The sequence below is a fragment of the Pithys albifrons genome, chromosome 9 (genome assembly GCF_047495875.1).
Source record: "Pithys albifrons albifrons isolate INPA30051 chromosome 9, PitAlb_v1, whole genome shotgun sequence".
NCBI classification, from domain to species: domain Eukaryota; kingdom Metazoa; phylum Chordata; class Aves; order Passeriformes; family Thamnophilidae; genus Pithys; species Pithys albifrons.
In genome coordinates this window covers 5,496,049-5,521,600 of record NC_092466.1, presented here as the reverse complement: position 1 = coordinate 5,521,600, position 25,552 = coordinate 5,496,049, and the positions used below count along the sequence as shown (strand labels likewise).

Below are 25,552 nucleotides of genomic sequence, written 5' to 3'. Positions count from 1 at the left end.
CACTTTACAGGATGATTTCAGCATCATATGATTTTTAAAGATTAATCAATTCTCAAAGAGAAGTCTGCTAATTCAAACCAGCAGGTAATTTACCTTTAACATTTTCAGTGAAACAATAGTAAAATGAGCTAAAGATGGGAGACTCTTAAGAAAAATGGATATAAACATTGAAGATAAAATTAAAAGCATTGAGAGTTCCCCAAAAGTTCCCAGACTGCTTGCTTGGAGAATGATAGGATAAGCAGATCAAAATCAAAAATATCATTTTACTATGGCTCTTTAAAGACAAAACCACCACAATTAATAAACCTCTGAAAAACAGGCCTGCCTGCAAAAATAAATTGATCACTGAACCCAAGAATTTTGTTTTCCTGCTCCTTTTGCAGTGACCCAAAGCTCACAGTTGGAGCTGCCTGTGCTCTGCACGCACAGTGTGCCCAGAGCTCAGAAACTGCACCAAGTCTGATAGCAGAAAGATTCAATGCCCTCCAGCCCTGCTCCTCCTGGTTCTTCTGGCTTTTGAAAGTAGGCAGATATTGCCATTAAAATGCCATGAATCACACGGTGAATTTTCACAGATAAGTCACTTAACATGATTGTTAATAATGAGTTATATTTATACATAATAAAGTCTGTAGAAATCAATGAGTTCTCCACAGTTCCCATCAAAACCCAAGTGCAGCTCAGCAGGACCTTAAGAGATTCTTATGAGAAGGTATAAGAAATTCAAACTAGGAATCAATACTCTGTCCAAAATGTTTTATCTTCTTGATTTGGTACAGGTTAAACAGAAAACCAGCTGGGGAATACAAATCAATTTTCTCAACCTCTAGCTCCACTTTGATACTACCACAATTTGTACATTCCAAGCTAAGCATAGGCAAAGGCCCAAAGCTGTATGTGGCACCAGCACACACAAACAGGTTTTCTATTATGGTTATTGCTAGGCCTGTTTGTAGAGTGTTTCTCAAGATCCTAGGCTGGGTACTAAAGCAACTGATCAACAGGAATAGCTCCACTTATTGCAAGTGACTGCAGTCAGGGACACAGGGGAAAAAAGTTCTTGTATTTTAGCATTTCCAATCCCATAATATACAGCCTTTTTGTTTATCTTTTGCACTGTCACTGTAAGAGGGACAGAAATGCTTATGTTCTTGATCCTTGTTTTCTGTCTGTGATGAAAAGTGAGGCAGGTGCTGTGCAAGAAACCCATTAAGTTTACAACCACAGTTTTGAAATGAATCACTGAAAGAAACACTTGTTTCCAGAGATTAGAAAACCATCCACTTACATTAGTAGTCTTTTTATAATAATCTATATTGTTGATGTCTCTGGCTAAACCAAAGTCTGCTATTTTCATGACATTATTTTCAGTTACCAAAACATTTCTTGCAGCCAAGTCTCGATGGATACACTGGAAAGAAAAGAAAGAAGAAAAATACAGCCCACTGAAATAAACTGCTGTAAAAGTACTTCCAATACTCCCAGTACCATAACTAAGTTTCTTTTACATATTTTAACCTAAAAGACAAGGTGGGAAAGCCACACCTTTACTAGAAGCTTGTGAAACATGATATTCTTAATTATTGCAATCCATCCCCTCAGCTGAAAAAAGGCCCTAAAGAGTCTCTTGGAGAATCCTGGTCTGCTTGAAACATGGCATTTGGAATCCCACCAGGATATTCTGCTTATTTTCAAGTTAAATATCTTTTTCCCCCCTCCTCGATTTTGGATTAGTCTGTGTTGTACTCTTTATTTCAGAAAATGCACAGACATGCTGGACCAACCCACTACAGAAAACTATACAACACTCAGTTTCTCTCTTGCATTATAATTTGCCCCAGCAATCTGCTGAGATCTCTTATCCCACATGGGCAAAATGAGTCCAAGAAATTTCTGATCATCACTGGGTTAAGCCACGGGGAACTGCCAGGAAAAACCTGCTCCGGCAGGACCAGACAACAGTACATGATTTCAGCATCCAATCAGCCCCCTGATTCAGCATCAGCAATGCTATGGTAGCAGAAACAACATGGGCTACCCCTCCCACTTTTAAAAAGCATCCATCCAACTTTGGAAATGGGATATTGCTTGGAAGTACAACTGCTTGTAAAGCAAAAACTTTTTGTACGGTAAAAAGTAGGTGCATAAACATCATCCTTTTTTTTTTCTTTTTAAGTCTCAGTGAGACATTTATTGGATTGAAATAACAAGAACACTGGACTTCTCACACTTCCTGCATGATGAAAATACTGTGAGAAGACCAGCTCTCTGATTATTCCAGCTCAGTAAATGGATCCCTAAGGGGAAAAGAACTCGTGGAACACGAACAGAAATGGTGGGTGTCTGAAGCACTAGAGTGCACAGTGTGCTGCCTTTGGTTTCCCTCTGCCTTGTGCAATGCTTCACACTCTGCCAAGTTCAGTACAGCACCAACCAAGTGTTTTTGCACAGGAACTGCACCAAGGATGCTGTGGTTCCATCTGTACATCTGTGTGAACACACACCCTTTAACAGCACCTCAGGGCTTCTCAGGAGGACACTTGCTCTCAACATTTGCCAATCAGAAGATTAATTTTTGCCTTTCATATCAGTTCTATTTTCTTGGAACACTGCTCACTGCCAGACAAGTGTTTCATTAATCTTAGAAGGATATCCTGAGGTCTGTCACCTAATCAATACTCCTGCTTACTCCACTAGAAGAGTTCCGGTGTCATGCACATCACCCTATCGACTCTACTATGCTGAGATTTACTGTTTCAAAGCAAAATTAAACCTAAATTCCCCCTCTCTCTCCCAACCTTTACAAGTGCTGAAAAAATAGTAACAAAATCATGACTCCACACAACAGGAATGGAGGGTTACACTCAGCCCTGGTCTTTGGTTAAAAACTGCTCCATACTTGGGAGTGGACATGACTGGAAATCGATACAAATCCCACTAACCACTCCACACCCTGCAGGAAGTAGTACCACCAATATCTGCTGCTCTGGTTTAGCTACTGGGTCCAAACACCACCCATGATATTCAGGATTGCTTGTCCACCAAGCCACAGTATGTTTACAGAGTTAGTTTTACAGGGTTATTTAAGGTTTCATAACTATAATTTAATCAAATTACTGGTTAAAAAAAATAACATTTGAAGACAAGTTTAAGAAATAAGTGTCTGGGGACATGACAGGATAAATAAATTCTTTCAACGAGCTTGCTCTCCTGACAAACACCAGTTTTAAGTAAAGTGCATAATTTAAGTGACTAATACACTCCATTTATTTTTGCCTCTTCTATTCGCTGTTTTTGCCCTGCTGTCTTGGGTCATCCCAACTCTGCCTGTTATTATTCTGTAAATCCTTTCACTAGCTGGACTCATTTGTTTCCCATCACTATGTGAATGGATTTGGTTGATTTGACTGGGAACAGAAGGCAAACAGAGCCTGCCGTCTCATGGGTGGAGTAATGTGACTTGTGTAATCAAGTGACCACCTGTGCTTATGAATTCAAACTGCAGATATGCACGCAATATTTACTTTAAATGATCCATTCCGGGCCTCATTTTAGCAATACTGTTAAACAAAGATGAAAAACTGAAAAGTGCCTGAATTTTCCCACTGATCTCCCAGCGTGTGGTTTATGCAACCTGTTTGAGAAAGCTCCTTCTCCCAGCAAATTCTTGAACGCAAACGAGATGAGAACAAAACCAAACTGAGAAAAAACCCCTGAAGAAACACACCCCCAAGGTGCTTTGTGCAGTGTTTGCTGAGTTCCACCTACTTTTTGTGAAGCCAGGTACTCCATGCCTCTTGCCAGCTGGTACGTGCAGGACACAAGGTCCTTGAATGTCATCTGCTCCTCAGGCACCCTGTTGATGTCGAAGGAATACTCCATGCCCGGCGGGCGCCGAGCCCGCAGGTACTCCCGCAGGTTCCCCTTGGAAGCATATTCCACTATCACATACAGGGGGCCTTGGGACACACAGAACCACAGGAAAAGCAGTCAGGGCCAAGGCTACAAAGTTTTTATGCAAAGAAGCTTTTAGTGTTAATAAATTAACTGAATCAATAAATGCTAAAGTGGAAAATCAGAAAGCGCCACTTGAAGAAAAAAAATATACCCTGACCTGGTGCCTGTTCCTTCCAGACCACGTCATGTACTGAAAAGCAAACATTTTCAACCAAAAAATACTCTGGTATCTCTAACAAGGGGAAAGTGTTCCTTAAAATTTTTTAATTTCCAGAGTTTTATGCCATTCTGCATCACTTTATGTGGCACAATTAGCTTTCTGGGAGTGAAAGTGTTTGTTTCAAATTTGCAGGATAAAAGTTCTCCTAAACAGGACTGACAATTCAGAACAACAGGCACGGGTAAAGACTCTGCAAAAGGTCATTTGTTCCCTACAGCAAGGGATTAGAGGGTTTTCATATGATATAGTACCCTTTCTCATATTAAGGCTGCAACTATAATGAGACACAGGAGTTAAAATATTGCTGTTAAGCTAGAGAAATACCTAAAAATCCCATCACGGCATGACTGCTTCCTTAAAACCTCTTGAAAAATTATGATTAATGAGACTTTTGCAGAGCTGTTGGAAAGTTCTGGTTTACTTTCTTTCCTCTACTCACCATCCTGGGTACAGGCTCCAAGGAGATTGATGATATTTTTATGCTTCCCAATCATCTTCATCATCTCCATCTCTGACACCAGGTCAGACAGATCTTTTTCTGTGGCATCATCTGTAGAATAAACAGGTTCAGTCCATATTATCTAGTATGCCAGCCTGAACTTCACTAAGTCTCAACTGTTGGTGTAAAATATGTGACTCAAAATGCAAAATACACTGTATGTTTTAAAAAGTCATGTGTTATGTCTTAAAAAAAATAGCCTCAACCTCTTTGATGGACTGACCAGTTCCTTCAGTGTTTTATGCTATAAGGAAGCACAGCAATATCAGACATAAAAATGCTGTTCTCAGCTACTGAACCTCCAATAACCACCTTTCCTGCAAACTAACCTTACAAATAAATTCAAAATAAATAGGCACCAACCACTTGGACTGAATGGGTTAGGATCTACACATGAATAGCCTCTGACATGAAATAAACTCAAAGCAGAGAGACCCACACGATGCTGATCCATCTCCTGGCTCCTAAATACTCACTGTTCAAGATAAACAGGCTGTCAGGGGCACAGATTTACACCCCAAACTGCTGAAGGCTGGGGTCAGCTATGTGCTCTTTGACCCCCCTGGCAATGATGACAGAGTTCAGATGCCACAAAATGAACTTTCTGTGGATGAGGACTGCCATATCACCCATTCTGATCCCTAACCACCCAATTTTCTTACCTTTCAGCATCTTCACTGCCACGGTCACTGCTTCCTTTGGCCTGTCTTTGTCAATCCCCACCGCTTCGGCCATGACAACCTGCCCAAAGCAACCTTCTCCCAGGGGTTTGCCCAGCGTCAGCCTGGAGGTGCAAACCGCAGGTTAACACACAGCAGCTGGGGAAGGGGAAGGGATGCAGCCAGGCAAATTCCAGGCTGGAATACAGAAAGCTTTCAGCGACTCGCTGCAGCACGGAGCATTTATCATATGGAACCAATAAGGGCTTGGGTGAGCATCGGTTTGCATGTGCACTGAGTGTGTTTTCTGAGGGATGGCACAATGAGTACCTCAGCAAGGGCATCAGCCACTAAACCCAGCTTTCCTCCTTCTCCCTGGAGTAAGGGCCTGTGCTTGATGGCTCGTGGGGAGACATAGCATAGAAACATAGAATCGATTGGGTTGGAAAAGACCTCTGAGATCATCAAGTCCAACCCTTGGTTCAACTCCAGTTCCTTTACCAGATCATGGCACTCAGTGCCACAGCCAATCTCAGTTTAGAAACCTCCAGGGATGGGGAATCCACCACTTCCCCGGGCAGCCCATTCCAATGCCTGAGCACTCTCTCTGCAAAGAATTTTTTTCTCATCTCCAACTTCAATTTCCCCTGTTAGAGCTTGAGCCCGTGCCCCCTTGTCCTATTGCTGAGTGCCTGGGAGAAGAGACCAACCCCCACCTGGCCAGAACTTCCCTTCAGGGAGTTACAGACAGTGCTGAGGTCACCTCTGAGCCTCCTCTTCTCCAGGCTAAACACCCCCAGCTCCCTCAGCCTCTCCCCATAGGACTTGTGCTCCAGTCCCTTCACCAGCCTTGTTGCTCTTCTCTGGAGGGGCAGAGCCTTCAAAGAGCATCAGACTGTGGCTGGAACTTGGGAGCACCAGCAATAGGCCAGCTTTTCCTGCCACTGTAACAAGGCACATCATCTTCCTTTTCACATGGACTGCAAGGAGATGAAAGGCAAATTTCTGTGTGTGTTGCCCTGTGATCACCCTCAGGCAGCAGATGACTGATAATATTAACACAGGTAGAACCATCATTATTTATTAGTTAGTGCTAACTTCAAGAAGTCTTTAGGTGGTTTTGGGAAAATAACACCCTTTATTGTGGACAGTTCTCTTTGAAAGTTCAGAATTGTAACTTTTGGATAGAACTGCCATTTCGAACCTTCTGAGAACTGTCCCGGTAATAATTTTATTGATGTAGCTGAAAACAAGGTAAAGGATGATATCATGGGCAGGGGGATGTTTTAAATATTATTATCTCCTGTGATACAATAGTATAGTGCAAACAGAAAGGAAAATTAAGCAGCTATATTTTAGCTCAAAAGCCATAGGCTTTTTATTTCAGGATCCTTTGCCTAATGAACTCTCGTGCCAAAAGACAGACACATCAAGTCAGCTGACACTATGTTTGGGTGTAGCTGTGGGTAATTAATCACACATTTCTCCCTGGAGTGGCTAATGGGGTGGCCAGACAGAAGACAGCAGAAGTGCCTCCTGCCTGCAGCTCCTGGGCTCAGCTCAGAAAGGGGAGGCAGAGACTGGGGGAAACAAACTCTGTTGTCATCACAGCACCAACACAAAACCCTTCTAGAAGGAGCAGTCATTAAGAGGGCTCTGCAGAATGCATTTCATGGGGCATTTACCCAGTGGCAAAACCTGCTCAGCTCTAACAGACAGACACAGAGAGGTTGATCTCGACTTTACGAGGAGAAAGAGATAAAATAAAAAAGAAACTGAGGCCTCTGGGCAAAATCTTTTTCGGTCCAGCTTAAGTGCTTAAGGACCAGACTTGGGCTCCTTCACTTGCAGAGAATATCATCTAACATCCAGCAGCAGTGACAGGAATCAGGGAGGGTGCTTGGCAGTGTGATGCTGCCTTATCCAGTGTAGGGGACAGATTCAGAGAAGCATTTTCATAAGGGAGTTCTTAAGGACTTGGCTTTCCATGGTCAAAAGCAGAACTCACAGATGTGATACATGTAGGGGCTCATTCTTAAAAGCATGGACTTTTGTCTTCCACCGTAAAATACAAAGAGAAGTTGTCATACCACCAGCAGATGAGTTTTAGACCAGGGCTAAGTGATTTGAAAACCTCCTTTATCTGCTCAGGCACAGGACACAAGTGAGAGGTGGTTCCCCCCCCCCCCCGAGGGCAGCCAGCACACTCTGTCAAACTTGGGCTTTGACTTGGTGAGAATTCCTCAGGCTGTTTTGGATTGGTTTCTAAAGCAAATGCAAGTTTAAAAAGGTGCAAAGACTGAAGGGCAGCATATGCTATGCTGAGGTCATCCTGCATTTTCTCCAGAACCAAAATTGAATTTAGGATCTTGGCAGAGAACAAACATTTGCATTGGAAACTGGTTAATTTATGTGCTATTGCCCTGCTAGGACCAAAGTAACAGACCCCTCATTGTGTGCCTCCTGCCCCCCAACCTAATAAACTGCCTCTAAATAGCCTCCTTTCATTGCAAATCTGCTTCACCTACACTTGTGCTGAGCGCTGGGTTGAAATGTTTAGCAACTCTAAAATTTTCCGCATTTAGTGTTTCCCCCCAGGGCATGGGCTGACAGAAGCTCAGACACAGGCCCCCACTGTTGACTGCAACGCTGCAGGTGGCAATTACAGCATTTTACACTAGTTTTCAGCTACATCAATAAAATAATTTCCAGAACAGTTGTCAGAAGGTTGACAATTACAGTTCTTCTATTCAAAAGTTACAACCCTGAACTTTCAAAGCGAACTGTCCATGATAAAGGGTGTTATTTTCTGAAAGCCACCTAAAGCCTTCTTAAAGTTAGTACTAACTCTGATAAATAATGACGGTTCTACCTGTGTTAATATCATCCCTCTTTTGCATGTCTTTTTTTGCATTAAGAAATATGGTTACAGATTTAATTCAATTATTCAAAAACTCATTTTGCATGTTAGTCAACAGACTTTGAAGAAAATATTATAAAACCACATGAATTTGAATATATCAAAATTCAGTACACTCTGCTTGAAACCTGATTCTTTTAAGCCACAAAAGTTGTACACACATGCACACAACATGCAAAATGCTGCCCTACATCAAAAATCACCATCTCCATTAACACAGGTGAATAAAAAATCAACACCAAATTCTACCCAAGGTCCTGACAGAGAGAAAAGATTGTCTAATAGCATAACTTATACTTTCTCTCTCTCCTACATGATGTTGTATTACCTGTTTTCTACACATTAACCAATTAAGTAGTCAACTAAGAAACATGGCTTAATGTTGAGAGGTATTGCTTAGGGAAAGCTTGACTGCCCTTCAACAATGCTTGTATTTGGATATTTTCCCTAGTCTAAATGATACCTAATGTGAAATAGTCACTCTTTTCCTAACAGAGGACTTACATTTCATCAGAGAATCTGAAAACCTACAAAAATCTAAAAATATAATCAGAAGAACAGGCAGAGAAAATTTAGTTTCTATTTAACCAAACTCATTTCAGATAATTGAACTGACTCCTGATCTTCAGAGGAGCTTCAGGTAATTGAGGTTTTTCTTTAAACTACAGAAACCCTGGGAGACATTAGCAAAGATACTCCTTCCCATACTGTCTCAGGCTTTTCAGGCATGCACAGGTAGTGTCAAAGGAAAGGGGCTACATACTTATCTCTTGGGAACTCCCACTTTGGGTCTTCTGGCAATTCATATTCTGAGACTCCTGCCAGCATGGGGGCATCAGCAGTAGAGGAGAGGCGGGTAGTGATCCTCACCAGAGGCGTGTTGGAATTCATGGAGGAGCTCGAGTCGGCCGACACCTGTTGTTGCAATGCAAGATGCACAAAAGAAAAAAGAAGGCAGAGATGTAATCTTAACCCAAAATCTGAAAACCATCAGTACCTGAGAGGAAGCCAGCTCAGAACCATGGTATTAGGAAGTGGATGAATCTGCAGTCCTTTTTCTAGTGCACTGCTCTCCCACTTACGCTCCCTTGTAAGTACTGACTCTAATTGCTGCCAAGGCTGTAAGTCTGACCCATTGGTCAAAATCCATGTCAGTTTTAAATATATTCATTCAGAATATATTTTTTCTTTACCAAATTAATATATTTTTAATCAACTGACAACATTTACATCACTACCTTCAGATAGCTAAGTGGACAGCTTATATCGTGTGCAGAGGTGACCAGTAAGTTTCCTTCTTCCACTCACTTCTAGTTGTCCATGTCACCATGTCTTTCCCAAATCAGCACACAGCCAGGGTAAGGTCAACCTCTTTTCCCACGATAAAAGCAATAGGACATGAGGAAATGGATTCCAGGGGAGGTTTGATTGGATATTAGGAACAGCTTCATCAATGGAAGGGTTGACAAGCACTGAGACAGGTGGTCCAGGGCAGGGGTGGAATCACCAGTCCTGAAGGATTTAAAAGACCTGTAGATATGGGCACCTGAGAACACGGTTTAGTGGTAGACTTGGCAGGATATACATTTGGACTTCATGATCTTAAAGGTCTTTTCCAGCCTATATTCTTCTATACTTTCCACATATTCAATACTGAAAGCATCAAGAAGCTACCACAATAATTCAATTAACTACATTCTTAATTAAAGATTCTGCAGGCAATGTGAAGAATAGCTCCTAAAAATAATTTAATGTCTGATGTTTTGAAACTTTGGAGTGTGATTTCTCATCAGCCTCAACATTTTCCTTAGAGCAGCAGAGGTACTTAATGATAAATGTTTGAAAAAGGAGGCAGCTGTTCCATCTGTGTAACTTTGGTGTGAATGGTGTGAATCTTCTATAAAGCTGTCTCTTCAAAGCTGCAAGCAGCAGCCTGTCATCTGCTGACTTCAGAGTTTCAAGGGAATACTAACACAAAGAAAAAATGCTTGTCTCGCCAGTCTCCCCCCTCTTTTAAGTCTGAGTCCTTCTTCTCTCTTCAGGCCATGACAGTCTTGGCCAAGCCCAAATCCAATGGCCAAGTTGGGATGCAGGTTGTCTCACAATGCCATTGCTGGTACCCATCTCACTCAGGCAGCTGGAGGTTCTTCTCTGGGACTCTGCCTGAGCTGGAAGCCTGAAGCACCAGAGCAACTCCCACCCTCAGCCTTCACCCTCATCACCTGGAGCCAACTTTGACACCAGGTCTGCCTATGCAAAATGTCACCAGGCTACAGTTTTGTTCCACAGAATTCATAACTAGATTATAAAAGCAATTATAAGCAAACAGATCCTAATAGCATTAACAGGCAAATCAGAGACCCACAGCAATAGGGATACAAAATCCTCTTGCCTCTGTGACAACTGATAAGTCCAACTAACAGTCAGTGTCTCAGCCCACAGAATTACTTGAGCTCCTCAGAATGGAACTGAAAGTCTCTTGCAAGTCATGTTGTTACATAGTGTATTTTACAAGACAAAGGCTCTCAAACAAATTTCTCATCAGAACTCTGACCACCTGCTTTGTTTGAGACATCAGTTTGCAGGTAGAAATCCTCAAACTCACCTCATCAAATGGATTTCTCATCTTGACAAAACTTTCTTAATCTCTGGTCTTAGAGTGAAAAAGTTTCATAGGGAAGAAAGTGTTAAGGATTGCTATCAGAAAATTAATCTTGGTAACCAGACTTGCAGCAGACAGACCTTTCTTGATATCAGAAGCAGTTCCTGCATGCAAGATATGGTGTCTATGGAAGGAGAAAGTACAACTGCACAAACAAGGCCACCATTCAAAAAAAAAAAAAAGTGGGCTGCTTTCCCCTCATTCATCCCACAATCATGAATGTTAATACTGACTTCCAGCAAATACAAGTACCTGGCACATTCCTCTAGGAAAACAAATCTAGTGACCACCTGGGATACAAACAGAAAACTACTATTAAGGCAGACTATGAAGCTCTAAATAAATCAGAAGTGAATACTGAACTGAGTCCTTCCAGAGAGATGCTGCCATGCCCCGTCTAGAGAGGGGAACTCGCCTGCTGGACAAGCCAGCATGAGAACCAGGGCTGGACCCAGACTTCTGCTTAATTTTTTGCTCATATTCATTATTTCATTACAGTTTAAAAATGATGCCTCGTGAAATGAACCAGCTTAGCCCAAAGAAATGTGCTAATCTCCATGAACAATGAGGCAGCTCCTCTGCCCCATCCCTGACATTCCTGAATTCCATTTTTCTGTTATTTCTGGTTTCCAGTTTTTCATCTCTCACCACAATCCTATCAATATTGTATGACCACTTCCTCCATATTTCCAAAATCTACCTACTGTTCTCCAGTCATTCTACCAAGATCTTTATTCAACTCTTGACTCTTATTTCTATATTAACATTGTCTTTACTTCCATGCCTGTCCCTGCCATTAGAGCCACTGTTTTCAGGGACATCAGGAAGGCATGAAAATGAAGCTAAAAATTTTAGATGATATATCTTATATATGACAAATGGTCCAGATTGTTCTGGTGTCTTTTATTCTTTCAGCAATGCAATAATTGCATCAGACATTGGACTTCTTCCAGTGTTTCATCTTTTCACTCACTCTACACTCCCCATTCAGCAGTCTTAGCATGGGTAAAAGCTACAAATGTAATCTTGCAATAAACTGAAATACTCTGGTGATGGGTTTTAAACACAGAGGGTAAATAGCAATAATGCATAGAAAAATACAGACAGAAGACTCTGCCAGTTTCCCTTTTAACAATATTGCACATGTTCACTTCACAGAAGAACTGGATGAAGGGCCAGAGATGCTGTAGGTAATCAAAGTGCATTAATGTGGATAGGAATGATGAGAAATCCAGAGGAACTACTCAGTGTCTGGGAGAAGAAAAATGGACTGCAGTCCCAGGGAATATTCTTCTGATTGATGAACTGGAGCAGTACAAGGAGTTACAGGAGCTCAAGGGCTATAAAAATCTGCTCCAGAAAAGATGAAGCCAACCCAGTCTGGCCTATGGTTGGAGGAGATTTTCTACTTCAAAGTGGCCTTTCACCTTTCCTGCAATAATAAAGAATTAACCTTTGATCTCATCCCTTAAGCATCTTTTTTCACTGCCTTAGAGTACACTATAAAACAGGGAGGAAAATCCTACCTATTCTCAGGTCAGTAGACATGGTCAACTTTAATCTGCATTACACATTTAAGTAACAACACATAGAAAGCCTTTCTCCAGCTTGGCACTTACAGCACTGCCCTCCAAGCCCTTACCATGCAGGTTCACCTGGTGCAGGGGAATCAAGACACCTTCAAGGTCCACTCAGCATGTTGGTGAGACCTGTTTTAAGTGATTACACTAAAGAGGAATTTTGAGTGCTTAATTAAAGCAAGGAAGGCAGAAGTCAGCTTGACTTGAGCAGAGCACTGAAAGGCCCATTATGGTGTGTGTTAAACTCAACAGGAAGGCAGATCTCCACCAGAAAATATTCTTTGTGTGCTTCCTTTCTGCTTTTAAAGGGCCAAAGCTAAGAACAGTACCAGCCTCAGACAGATCTTTAGCTCCATATCTACACTTGGGATGGAGAAAAGCCCACTGTGTCCAAACCTCACACATCAATGCACAATTATATCCCTATTTTAACAACATCTTTTCCTTTGGCTGTGTTTAATCAGCTCTCAGTTAATGCTTTACAAGCATTTCTAAGCAGCGGAGCATTTAAAACAAACAAATCTTTGCTGGAATCTTTAAGTGCCATGTGGCAAAATCAGCTGCAGAGCAGTGTGTAATTGTCTGTAATTGATTATGAAGGGTGTTTTCCTGCACTGATAATTCATACCATGTCCTGAAGCCCAGATCTGTCAGCTCTGGCACTCACGCTGGGAGATTTTAGCAGCCACGCAGTGAGTTCCTATAATTGTCAGCCTTTGTGAAGGCTCTGCTATAAAAGGTAATTTGAAGTCATATGCAAATATGCATATGTATAATTAGTAACAGTCCACCTGAGTGACCAGCCCTAGGAAAATAAAAGGTTAAATTAACAACACTGAATAATCCTAATGTTAAGTATGACATTTAAAACACATGCACCAGCCCTTCATGAACAGCACTCCTTTTGAAACACCTCTACACAAAATAATATCCAATGAGTACTACTAGGCAAGATAATGGTTTCCATATAGAGAAATCCATAGATAAAGAAAAACTAAAATTGCTTATTACAGTAAATTCCTTTCAACACTATCCTATCGACAGTTGTGTGTTAATCTTTGTATTTCACAGTCTACTCCTTAAAATAAATGATAATTCCACAGTACAATACCATAAGAAACATTACATTATTCTCCTTTTCCCTGACTGCTTTTCTTTTTTCCAGGTTCCAGCTGCCATTACCATTTTGAATTAGCTATTTTGCTTACTTTAATCCAAGCAGTCTCTGTTCATCACAAATACACTCATTGTATCTATACGAAGGATTAGACTCAACAACAACAGACATAAATTAGTGGGAATGTATTTTAAATACTAAGCATACGAAAAATCACTGCTCCCTATTTAAGACATATAGTTGAGGTGATTCAAATTTGACAAGTTCATTATGATAGCACCAAAAATCACTCCGGTGATTACAAACACTCCTACTTGACTTTGAGTGGACAAGTCACAAGAGATGGGACTGTCTTTTAGTCTGTTTCAATTATAATTTATTTGTTAAAATTTCCATAACATAGAAGTATATCCTATTGAAGGCTACTCTTGCCCTTTTGGTTCAGTGAACCTGTCACCTAAAGCCTGTACAGCAAATCAGCTTGGGAAGTTCAACCCTGCAAAGGCTTCCTCTTGTCCCTGCCAAGTTGGTACCTCCATGCAGGCCATGGCAAACCCCAATAGAGGATTGCAGCTCCCTGGCAAACCCCAACAGAGCACTCCCTGCCTTCATGGAAACAAAAGGAGCTGCTTGCTGGATTTGCCCAGGTAAAACCTGAAAACCAAGTACCAGACCCTGGTGAGGCTGAGGATTGTAGGTGGAGGGAACTGGTAATTCCTCACTTCATCATGACCCTTCCTATGAATGTGAAAAGAACCACATTTTGGCAGGAAAAAATTGCCTGCATGTGGGGAATGATAAAATCCTGTAGTAGCTCAGACTAAATAGTGTAGGAGAATCCAGGCCTGCAAACCAAACCATATGTTACTCAGCAAGACTCTTCTCGTGCTTAGACAGGATGGCATCAGAGGCGTGCAAACGTCTCCCTGTGAACCAGGATTATTTCCATACCCAGATCCTCAGGGACCCTGATGCAGCAGCAGAGCTTTGAAAACAGTATCAAGAATTTCCCAATCTATGGTCTCATTTCTCTGGAATTTCAACAAATCCATTACCCAGCCCTGGATCTCTGCCCCATTCTCAAGTCTACCTGCCAGGAGCATCTTCCCTGCTTGCTCTCACCCATCCTCCCAACTCAGCCACCTTCTCTATTCCTCCCACACAGAGCACAAAGCCAAGGCAGAACCTTCTGTAATCAACAATAAATAAAGGTTTAGTGACAAAACCCCACCAGGCTTTAAATACAATCCTCTGAAATGCAAATAAACTGAAACAAAGTAAACTTGGTGGTACAACAAAGCAGAGTTGAATAATCCAGAAACACACACCCGTTAATAAAACATCTGGATTATTTTTCAATTCCTCATTTATGACAACAATTCTGAAACCAAAAACCAGCTTTAAAAGATGCAGAAAACTACGCAAGTGCTGCAGCCTCAGGACCAAGGAGATGCTAACTGAAAAATTAAGGAATTTTCACTATTGATGAGCAAGTCTTCAGGGACTGCTTGTCTCATCCTCCCTCTGCAAGCTGACCAGTGAAATCATCAAACCACAAATACAGATTTCTTGTAATGCTTTACAGTAGTTACATTTTCCTCCATCAAGATACAAAAGCAGAGAACCTTTCAGTGAGAAACTCCTGTTAACAAAACAGTATTAGGAACAATTGAGTGGAATTTTTGCTTAGGGGTTGAAATAGCATTTGCACTTTCAATTATAAACTGCTTTTCAAAAAAATTACTCCCACTTCTAAAAGCAAAATGCCATTTCTGCTAAGAAAACATAGAAAACCAAAAGAAATTGATAAAACCCAATGTGACAAACATGCTGTAAGATGGGTTTTTTTCCTCTGTGAAAACAATAGCTTTGGAGAAGGTCCACATTGCATCATTTAATGCTAAATAGCTAAACTGAGGGCACTGGTTGGCACTGCTGTCACACACCATGAAATAACACTCTTCCCCCGAGGAATGATTTCCAGCTGACACAACTGAGCTCACACCAAACCTTAGGTATTTTTCATGCCATCAACTTATCTCTGACTCATTGTGATGGTTTTCTATTCAGGCAGAAATCTAATAAATGTCTTCTATCTGAGCAGCTGATATGGATCTCTCTCTGGCTAAATATACAACGTTTGAAAAGTTTTCTTTATCCAGAAAACTACACAGATTTCCAGCCAGAGATGTGGGAATTGAACTGAGGGCTTCTCATCACTCTTTCTGATAGAGTCAAAAGTCCCTCTCCATTCTAGTGATATTTAAGCAAATGAATAAAATCATAAAATTACCAAAAAAAGCCTCCCAAAAAATAAACAACACAAACCAAAACCGCCAATGTGGCAAACAAAGTTAGAAAAAAATAAGAATTAAGACTTTTGCTCATAAAACAAAGCAAATATTCTTCAGATTGGACAATGTTCATGTCCCCCATCTCAAGATTTTGTAAAATACTGCATTCAGAGTAAGGCAGCTAAAGCATTTCTTCTCCCTGGTATTTTTAACGAAGGAGATTCAGAAACCATGAAACAAAGGTTCAGAAAAAAGTAATGCTATTCAAACTCTCCCACTCTGTGTGCTCATGCACTTACCACACTGCAGAACCATTTTTAAGAGACACGTTATTACTCTGACAATGCCAATATTCTGTTTTGTAAAAACAATCTGCAGAAATTCTTATTCTTATTCAGACCCAAATTGAACCCTCACATCCAAAGCCCAAGACCAGAGCCTGGATTCAACCCCTCTGGGTGTTCCCTGCTCTGAATGATGAGGTGAAACAGCCTCAGATGCCAACACTCCCCAGTCCTGCAGGGCTGAAACCTGAGGGTGGATTTGGCAGGTGCAGAGGTCTATTCCTGAAGATCTACTGCAAGAAAATCAAAACCTATTAAACTCCAGCTTCTAAAAAAACAAGTCTTTCAGGAGAGGATAGTATGTGGCAATGGAGGCAGTTCTGGCAAGTGATGGCCTGTGATAAAGCCAAAGTCCTGGTACTTGTTCAACTGGTTTGTTACTTGTGCTATTGCCCTCTCCAGAAATGCTCACTGCCAGTCACAAACAACTGTAAAACATATTTCAGGCCATGGTTGTGAGCACTTTAAATCTGACATTTACTTCTGTTCCTTGCTCAAAAGCATCAGCATCTTAATTAAACTGTCCAAGATCTGATACAGTATCCCTCCTATTTTTACCTTATTACAGTCTTTTTTCTATTTTGGGATGTTCTCCTGATGCTTACCTATGAAACTTCCCCCCCTCAGTCTTCAGAATTCTTCCTGAAAAATACCTCTCTGTATCTAGTACCCAGTTACCACACCAACAATCACCTTAGAAACACTATAAATTAAATAGGATTATGTCTCAAAGTCCATTAAGTCGGCAAAATGTTTTCCATTGACTTCAAGGAGCTGTGGGATAAGGCCCCAAAATACTCTAAATATATTTTTTCCACTTACAGACTGCTAATACAGAACACACTGCACTTTTCCCATGTCTCCCTTAGCAGCCCTGCCCTGATTTCCTTGCCTTCAAACACTCACCACTACACTGGGATGTACTTTCTTCCCACACCAGATTCACTCCCGCCCCCTACCACAATTTGGTCTCTCATGCTTATTGAATACCCCTTTCCAAAGCTTTCCTCAGAAGCATGTGCTGGCTTGGTTGTTTGGTAAAAGTTCTGGAAACTCTTTATCTACTTTCTGTTACCTGTCTGCGCAGAGGGATGCGCTTGGTCAGCTTGTGCACCGCAGGCTGGCTGCTGAAATCCGGCTTCTTGGTGGTGTTCTTCATGCGGCACAGGATGACTGTCAGCACCATGCAGGCGATGAAGAAGACCCCTATGCAGTAAATTGCTATTTCCAGGTAGTCTGGAGATGTGGGATATTCCTTTTCTTTCTCAGGAGCTGCATTGGAAGTTTTTAGGAGGGAACAATCACACCACAGAGTTAGCACATCGTACAGGCATCACTGCACTTGGAGCAAGTTGAAATGGCAAGATATGATCAGTTCTTGCAGGGACTGTGTGACACTCAGAATACTGAGTGTTTAGGTCATCTTGCAATCTGAGAGTAATTTCTCTTTCTAGATCACTGCTTTGACGTCTCAGTTTGCCACCAAGTGTGAGCAATTGTGTGTCTATGTATACATATATAGACACATACATGTGTTTGCCTAGACAGGTACATGGAAATATTGCATGACCCAGCATGATTTGGGGGGGAAATAAACTCTTCAGACTGGGCTCAGCTTCATTTTTTTACTTTAGTCAAGCTTCTAAAGCACTGTAATTCTTCTGAACCACACAAAAACACATCCAAAGATAAAATACTGAATTAGGTAGTCTAAAGAAAAAGTGTCTAAATTTCCAAATAGACACTTGGGCTTGAGTCTGCATTGCTTGGTTACCCAAAATTTTCAGTAGGATCTCAAAATACAGAGGGAAGGGAGGATGAATTTGTCCCTCTAAGCTCAGGTGAGGGGTTTCAAAAGGGTTTCAAGGACCTGGCTGTCCAGCTGCTTAACCTGTTGTGCTTCATGCTGGGTGCCCAACTCCCTTGAGCTCCTCAGAGGAGCCCAGTGCCGGATTAAAAATCATAACTCAAGTGAAAAAGAAATTGCTACCAATATGTTAATTAATGAGCGTAAGGACTGTGTTCTTTTTAAGGACTATGTATTTCGAGTAACCTCATCAGTGGTTACTGGTCTATGAGATTAGGTTTTAGTGGGAGTGGGTTTACATAGCTGTTCCTCTGATTGAAACCATTTTGAAATTATCTCTGAGACAGTTCTATGTGCAAACACTGTCCCTAATCCCTTATCTGGGATTCGACCTCCGAATAAACAGCATTCCACAGCAATCAGTGGTCACTCCACAAGCAATGCACGTTCAAGCTGAAGTTTTCTTGTGCCTTTCTAGGCTTATAAACATACTTTGTTGAAGAAAATTGGTTAAAAAAAATGCTGTTCAAGCACTTGCAAAATGCAAACACTGCCAGCAGAAGCAAGCTCTACACAAGCACTGCTCTGCCTGCTGGGCAAGAGACCACACAGGCTTGGTGTTCCTTAAGAGTGAGATGGAATAAAGCTGCCTTGTTCAGCATTTTTTAATAAAGGCTAAAAAATGATCTGCAGAAAGTGGGAATGTTTAGCTCCCACACAATGAACCTCAGCAATACACACATGCAGGTTTGGTATTTTTCACTTAGGATTAATTAATAAATTAATAAAACATTAATAAATGTTAAGCACAAGATGACCCAGCAAACCTCAGGTGGTTCACGTTCTTTCTAAGGAACTCCTAAGGCAGCTGCCAACAGTTATAAATGAGAAAGTTTGACTAGTGTCAAAACCAGCTACAGTTACATCTTGTAACAGCTGATAACAATTTTTAGGCAATAGAGCACATTGATGTTTGTTTCTTTAAAGGACAGAAACATCATCAACACCAGAACAGCGAGACATGCTTTGCAGTAAAAGCAAATGACTACTTGTTTCCTTAGAGCATGCAATGCTTAAATATGCACGGAGCCAATTCCCAAGATATGGAAGGCACTGCTTCTGTACATGATCCATTGGCATTGAAATCAGAAAATTCCAGATTTGCATGATAGGTAAAAGTGAATTTAAGCACATTGAATAGCTCAGGTATTTTAATGAACCAGTACATAACTTTGGCCAAATTAGTTCCAAACTTTATAACAAAGTTTACAATGATTTATGTGCTGATTTTCAGTTGTCTCACTGAAGTGCTGAGGAAATGCAGTTCCTTAGCAATTCTGATGAACATTTAACAGATGTAAAAATATTTCAATTCAGTGCAACAGCCACACATTCCCCACCCCTTCTTTGTTGTTATTGTTAGGTTTTTGGAGTTGCAAATACATGACAAAACAATTAATTGGCTTGAGACAACTGAGTTTGAAAAACCAAAATCATTGTAAAAGTCTTTTTTTTTTTTATTTTTTGGAGACAGAAGCCGTGCTAATTCTGCAGCAATCAACGAGGGGGGAAAAAACAAAAGAGGAAAAAACCACAGAAAGAGAGCAGTGTATACCTGGCAGAACTGTCAACCATGCAGTGTGAAAGGATATCCCAATAGAATTACCCGCCAAGCATGTATACTCCCCAGCATCCTCAAAAGTTACATTCCGTATATAGAGAACCTCAATTTCTTTGTCCGTGGTGTTAACACCGGCAGCCTAGAAAAAAAACAAGAGGGAAGCAAGAGAAAAAGCTAGACATTGAGAGAATTTTTGTGGATAGGGAGAGGGAGCCACAGGGCTTTGCACTTTGTGAAGGCAGAGGTGTAGAGATGCAAAGCTCCTTCCCCATCCACAATCCCTCATCCAAAAGGCATTTACCAACAGGTCCCAGCTCACCTCAGAAAGTAATCAACACCCTTCACCAGACCTAAACTCACCACCTAAACATGCATGCAATCAAATGACATGGAAAAATTAACCCACAAAGCTTTTTTTTTAATTTAACCTTCTTCTTTTTTAATAAAAGAAAGTTGAAAGAAAAACAAAGGGAAAACAAAGTAGGACAGAATGTGGGATCCTTCACATGTAGATACCTGTTTCAGAGGAAAGAATTTACTAACAAAACATACTCTGAAAGGATAGACCAAAAAAAATGTGCAAATTCTGCTCCAAAAGACACAACTTAGTAGCTGTCTTAAGCATTATATGATCTTTGCATCAACCAATGCACTACACTTTTGTGTAGCAACTACTACTGTACATCGTGAAGATCTCATTTTAATCTCAAGTCTGGTAAGACTTGGTTTGCTTAGAAGCACAGTGGAAGGTATCTCATGTCTTATTCCAAAAACAATCAGTTGTGGCTTAAGAACCAGAAGAGGGAAATAAAATATATTTTTCTAAATCTTAAGACTGAAAAAAATAATCTGGAAGTTTTGGGTTTTTTTCTGGTCATCTTTCTGACTTGCTAGATCTGTCTTGACAAGCCACTGTGCATCAAGCCAAGTATCAGTGATTATACAAACTCTTACAAATAGAGTAAATCTTAGACGTGGAACTTGCCAGCTGCCCAAAGATGGGCACAGCAGGGCATCAGCATCAAGGTCTCTATGGTGGACATTTAGAGAAATTAATCTTTGCTGCTTTTTGTCTCAGTTCCGCTCAAAAATGTTACTTTGAAATACACTATGAAGGAATAAATACTTTTTAATCAAACCATTCTGAAGTAATTTAGTTGTGAGCTGTAGTCACATGGTTGCCAGTCTTTATTGTTACTGCTGAGGAACTACCAATTAGTAACAGGTGAGTAACAACTGAAAAACCCTCCCACCTTGCACAGTCACAGGTAAGGTGGGAATATGCTTCTGTGGGTACCTATGTGAACATTTCATATACATATACACACACACATATGTGTGTATATAAAAAAATGTGCACTAACTAGGTTGTAATTACATTACTCAGTGAGAACCCTATATGTGAACTGCAAAATATGCACAATTAACAACAGAACTGGACATAAACACACAGACACAAAGACACCAAAGAGAGAATACAGATCAGCATCAGAAACCAGTGCTTATGGTACACACAGAATATTGTGGGAATTTTTCCATGGCTGCTGGTGTAATACCAGTTGCATCACCGAAGGAGGATTACACATATACCAAGGCCAAAGAGTATCCTACAAGCTGCCTGCAGTCTCCCAAAGCACCACTTTTTCCAGCTTCTACATCCAGCTTGCTTTAAAAAACATTGTTACCTTGTACACTTGGCAGAACAGAGAGCCAGGCAGACTGGTTGGCCTCCCCTATATAATTGGAGACCTTACAAATATATTCTCCAGCGTCCGCCTCTGTCACATTGTACAGTGTCAGCACTTCAGCATTGGAACTATTTATCCCCGAGTGCTAGAATAGACCAATAACACAGGAGAACAACGTCACTGCTGCCCAAAACCGACACCAATCTGTCTATGGTCCCACCACCAACACGTCACAAGAATAAGGCTTCCACTTCAGACAGGTATCAGCGTCAAAACATTGAAGGTTTGGGGTTTATGGGGAGTTTTTTTTTAATGTTTGTTTTTTTTCCACATCTGAAGCATCACACGAGGAGTTAGGAAACAACAGCGTGGGGGAAAACTAGCACCTGGGCAGGTATAGTGGCTGTGAGGAACAAGAAGGTGTAGAGCTGTCTGTCCTGCCTGCCAGCACACTGAGGTTTGGCAATGACACTCAGCTTGGAAAACTTTGGAATTTCTTTGGTCAGGCTTGCTCAAAACGCCTGCTGGCAGGAATGACACTACTGATAAACCACTAAAAACCAGACATCTCTGCAGGCTCAGCATCCAGACAACCAAATCCTGCCAACAAGCTTTTGGCAACAGGTGCCATGTTACTTTGAAATCAAAAGGCTGAAGAAACATGAAATAAATGGAGTAGATTGTCCCAGGTATGTTTTGGATGCTTTCTACCCATATATAAATGCCAATGGTGTTCTTTAAAAGGCTTTCAATTTTTTCTAAGTCATGCCTGAAACATTCAGAGATGAAGCTAAATAGTGTCTATAAGCTGCACAATTAGCATTTAGACAGCCAAATGTTTACCTAACTCGCTATTTCATTTGTAACATAAACACTTCCCTTCTCAAAAGTTGACAACTCAAAATTCCTTTAAAGAAGGGCATCATCTCCACCAGCATCTGTAAAGCCTCACCTTTAACACCTGAAGGTATGGCAGTCCATCTGGCCCATATTTACTGCCATTCTTCTCTACGTGTTTTATCCACTGGATGTGGGGTTGAGCATCACTGTAGACTTTGCAGACAAACTCGACGTCCCCTCCGACGACGGCCGAGGCGTTTGCCGGGAGCCCCGCCTGGAGGATGGGCCGGTGTGGGGAGCGCTCTGAGCAGGCAGGGACAGGGAACACGGCAGGGAGGGAGGGAGGGAGAGAAATAAAGATGCGTAAATAAGTGAGGCTGCCAAGAAAACTGCAAGTGAACTCGAGCCAAAAAGCCCTGTAAGCCTGTTGGCTGACTCCTCCGAAGTAACACTGCAGCCAAAACGTAGAACAAAAACTGCAGTTCAAAGGAGATGATGACTTGAGCACCACACTTGTAATTTAAAGAATAGCCATCTGAGGGGAGGGGAGAAACCACACTGAAAAACTTTATGCATTTTCCATAGTTACAACTCAGCAATAATTAAGTAAAATATCTCCTTTTTTTATGCTATTGTACTAAGTACCTCTGAGTTCTGAAACATTCTGATTCAACGAAAGCTTCACAAATTAAGAAGAAATATTATGGATTAATTTTAAAAACTGACTAATGTGCTAAAATAAACTGATGGGAATTTCTCTAAACCAGCACCAGAAGCCTCAGCACTGAAACCCCTTGTGCAGGACACATTTATCAGGCAGCTCAACCTCCTAAACACCCTCACCAGTTCCACCACCATCATTGCTCTCTGCTTCATCCAGACACAGCAGCAGAAATCCGGGTTCATTCTTATTCTGAGAAGTGTGTTTAATGTGAGCCAATACAGCTTTTAATCTGTATACTTGCATAAGCATTTTATCAAATATTTTCAGTGAAGTTCACATCACTGGATATACTGGATCATCTGGATGCCCAGAGAGCCACTGCAGCCAACATTCCCAGCCCAACTTTGTGGATGGGATATACCCAATCTTTGGGGAAAGCACTGATGGGAGCCTTCCCTGCCCTCTGATCTGGCACTGTGGCAACTTTCTGTCACCCTCACTAAGCCAGACCTAACAGTCACCTACACCTTCTGGGCAGTGCATGGGCCAGGGCTCCCCAGGGCCACCAACAGCCTTTCTTTGCTGGACAAGGCAAGTGAGTAAAGCATAAAAACTTTCTCTTAAGCCTTCAGACAGGTGCAGTTCCATCAGCCTCACTGGGAACTCACCACCTTCTTCAGGCAAACTTAACTCTATCCATTTTCTTTTATAAAAATGCAGAGTTAATGCTGACCTACACATACTTTCAACCTCTCATGGGGAGCTGGGGTTGTTGAGCCCAGAGAAAAAGGGCCCACGGGGAACCTTATTACTCTCTACAACTACCTGAAACGAGGTTGTAGCCAGGTGGGAGTCGGTCTCTTCTCCTAGGTAACAAGTGACAGAACAAAAGAAAATAGTCTAAGGTTGTGCTAGGAGAAGTTTAGACTGGATATGAAGGAAAATTGCCTCATCAAAAAGGTTGTCAAGCATTGGAACAGGCTGCTCAGGGAGGGCATTTAAAAGTCATGCAGATGTGACACCTGGGGACTTGGCAGTGCTGGGTTAATGGCTGGACTCTATGACCTTAGAGGGCTTTTCCAACTTAAAAGGATTTCACAAATTAGAAGTGAAATGCTCACTGCCCATCCCCAGCCTCAGCTCTCCATTCTCCCCTGCTCCAGAAATCCTTTCAAAGGTAAGTAAAAAACAGCAGACCTAAATATTTATTTTTAGAGGCTATATAATGTAAAAGCTTTGACATTAGGAGCCAAATCAGCTGAATTTCAGATCAAGAGTTCCTTCTTAAACATACTAGTTCCCAATAAATCATTTCACAAGCAAACATTGTGAGTATAACAGCAAATAATGATGCCCATTGAACAATGGGATCTTTTATACGGTCCAATATATTTGGCATGCAGCAAACATCTACTGGGAATTTATTCACTGAGGCTACCCTGGCAGCATTCTACAAAGCAGCAGTTTTACTTTACTTGTGGCAAAAGTGCATTTGTGTTGCAGTTACTAAATTATTCCATGGCTTTGTGTGTCATTTTCAAAGATCTAGGAACAGTTTCACATTTTTTAATTTGTAAATTACAGTAGAGCATATAAATTAGTATTTTACAGTTCTGGAGAGAACTTTTAGTTTCTCACCTTATGCTGAATAAGCTCTAATTCCATCTCACTCGTTCCTTCATTTGGGTACAAAAACAGCAAGCAAAAAAATCTCTCTTTAATAGAAACCTTACACCATCTTCCAAAACTTATTACAGCTGCCTTTGGTATAAAATGAAACCTTAGAGAATGTTATTTAAAATGTTTTTTAGAAGTCAGTAGGCCTCATGTTTCATTTCTCCACATCAGGGTTTGATTTCCTTTGTGACCTTATTCTCCGCCCTTACACAAACCAGAGAACGAGGCCTGAAACATCTTGGAAAAGTTCCTACTATGCCAGCATCAACACACAAAAAGTGTTTAGTTTGTCCTGATAGCCATCAATGATTTAATCCTTTATTGATGACTGTCAAACATTTCCTCCACCAAAAAAGAGGAGGCAAAGCAAAGAAGTAAAAGCAGAGTTCTTACATTCTTAGTCCCAAATTCCTTTTAAGAAAATTAAAGTGTGCATATGTATAGGTGTATATGTATGGACAGTTGTGTAATTTCTTCTCGGAGGGTAAATGTGTTAAAAATAAACTCTGGTTACCCTCCAACACATGGAACAATGGTTAGTTTTGATCAACTCCCCCCTTTCAGCAATGAGGAATATTTCTGTGCCCACAGAGGCAAATGGCACAGAAGAACAGAATCATCACCACGTCAATTCAGCAAAGCTTCATGACAAACCTGGACTCGAGGACCATGAGAAATACACTCAGTGTTGGGGAGAAGAACTAAATAAGAAGAAACTTCCACTAATTAACATTGGCCAAGTTTAATTCTCTACAGCACCGTATCTGGGAAATAGTAATTTCAGGGTGTTATTCTGCCTTGCCTACTTCTCTGCAAACCCATTCTTATCTAAGGACTCTCCAAGCACAGGCACTGTCAAAGCCACATTCATAAATCTCACATCACTATTTAGCATTTAAAATACAAGCTGTACATTTGTGAGCAGATCTCATCACTCAGACAACTAGTCACACTAATATTAGATGGAAACAGTGTGTTCTTTTTTACTAAAGACTAGCAA

General features: G+C 41.1%; 1 protein-coding gene across 13 annotated transcripts in view; it reads right to left on the bottom strand.

Moving 5' to 3' along the window:
* Positions 1-25,552, bottom strand: part of FGFR2 (fibroblast growth factor receptor 2) — an 83,215-nt gene that overhangs the window by 8,362 nt on the left and 49,301 nt on the right. For 7 of the 13 annotated variants that reach the window (XM_071563664.1, XM_071563665.1, XM_071563659.1 and 4 more), the window contains 8 exons: positions 22,324-22,514; positions 21,369-21,516; positions 17,325-17,527; positions 9,022-9,173; positions 5,342-5,463; positions 4,620-4,730; positions 3,772-3,962; positions 1,292-1,414 (listed from right to left, as the gene is read on the bottom strand). In XM_071563664.1, coding sequence (XP_071419765.1) covers positions 1,292-1,414; positions 3,772-3,962; positions 4,620-4,730; positions 5,342-5,463; positions 9,022-9,173; positions 17,325-17,527; positions 21,369-21,516; positions 22,324-22,514 — 1,241 coding nt within the window. Of the gene's footprint in view, positions 1-1,291; positions 1,415-3,771; positions 3,963-4,619; positions 4,731-5,341; positions 5,464-9,021; positions 9,174-17,324; positions 17,528-19,677; positions 19,823-21,368; positions 21,517-22,323; positions 22,515-25,552 lie in introns of all 13 variants that reach the window. The other 6 variants (XM_071563662.1, XM_071563668.1, XM_071563670.1 and 3 more) reach the window with 3 other exon arrangements.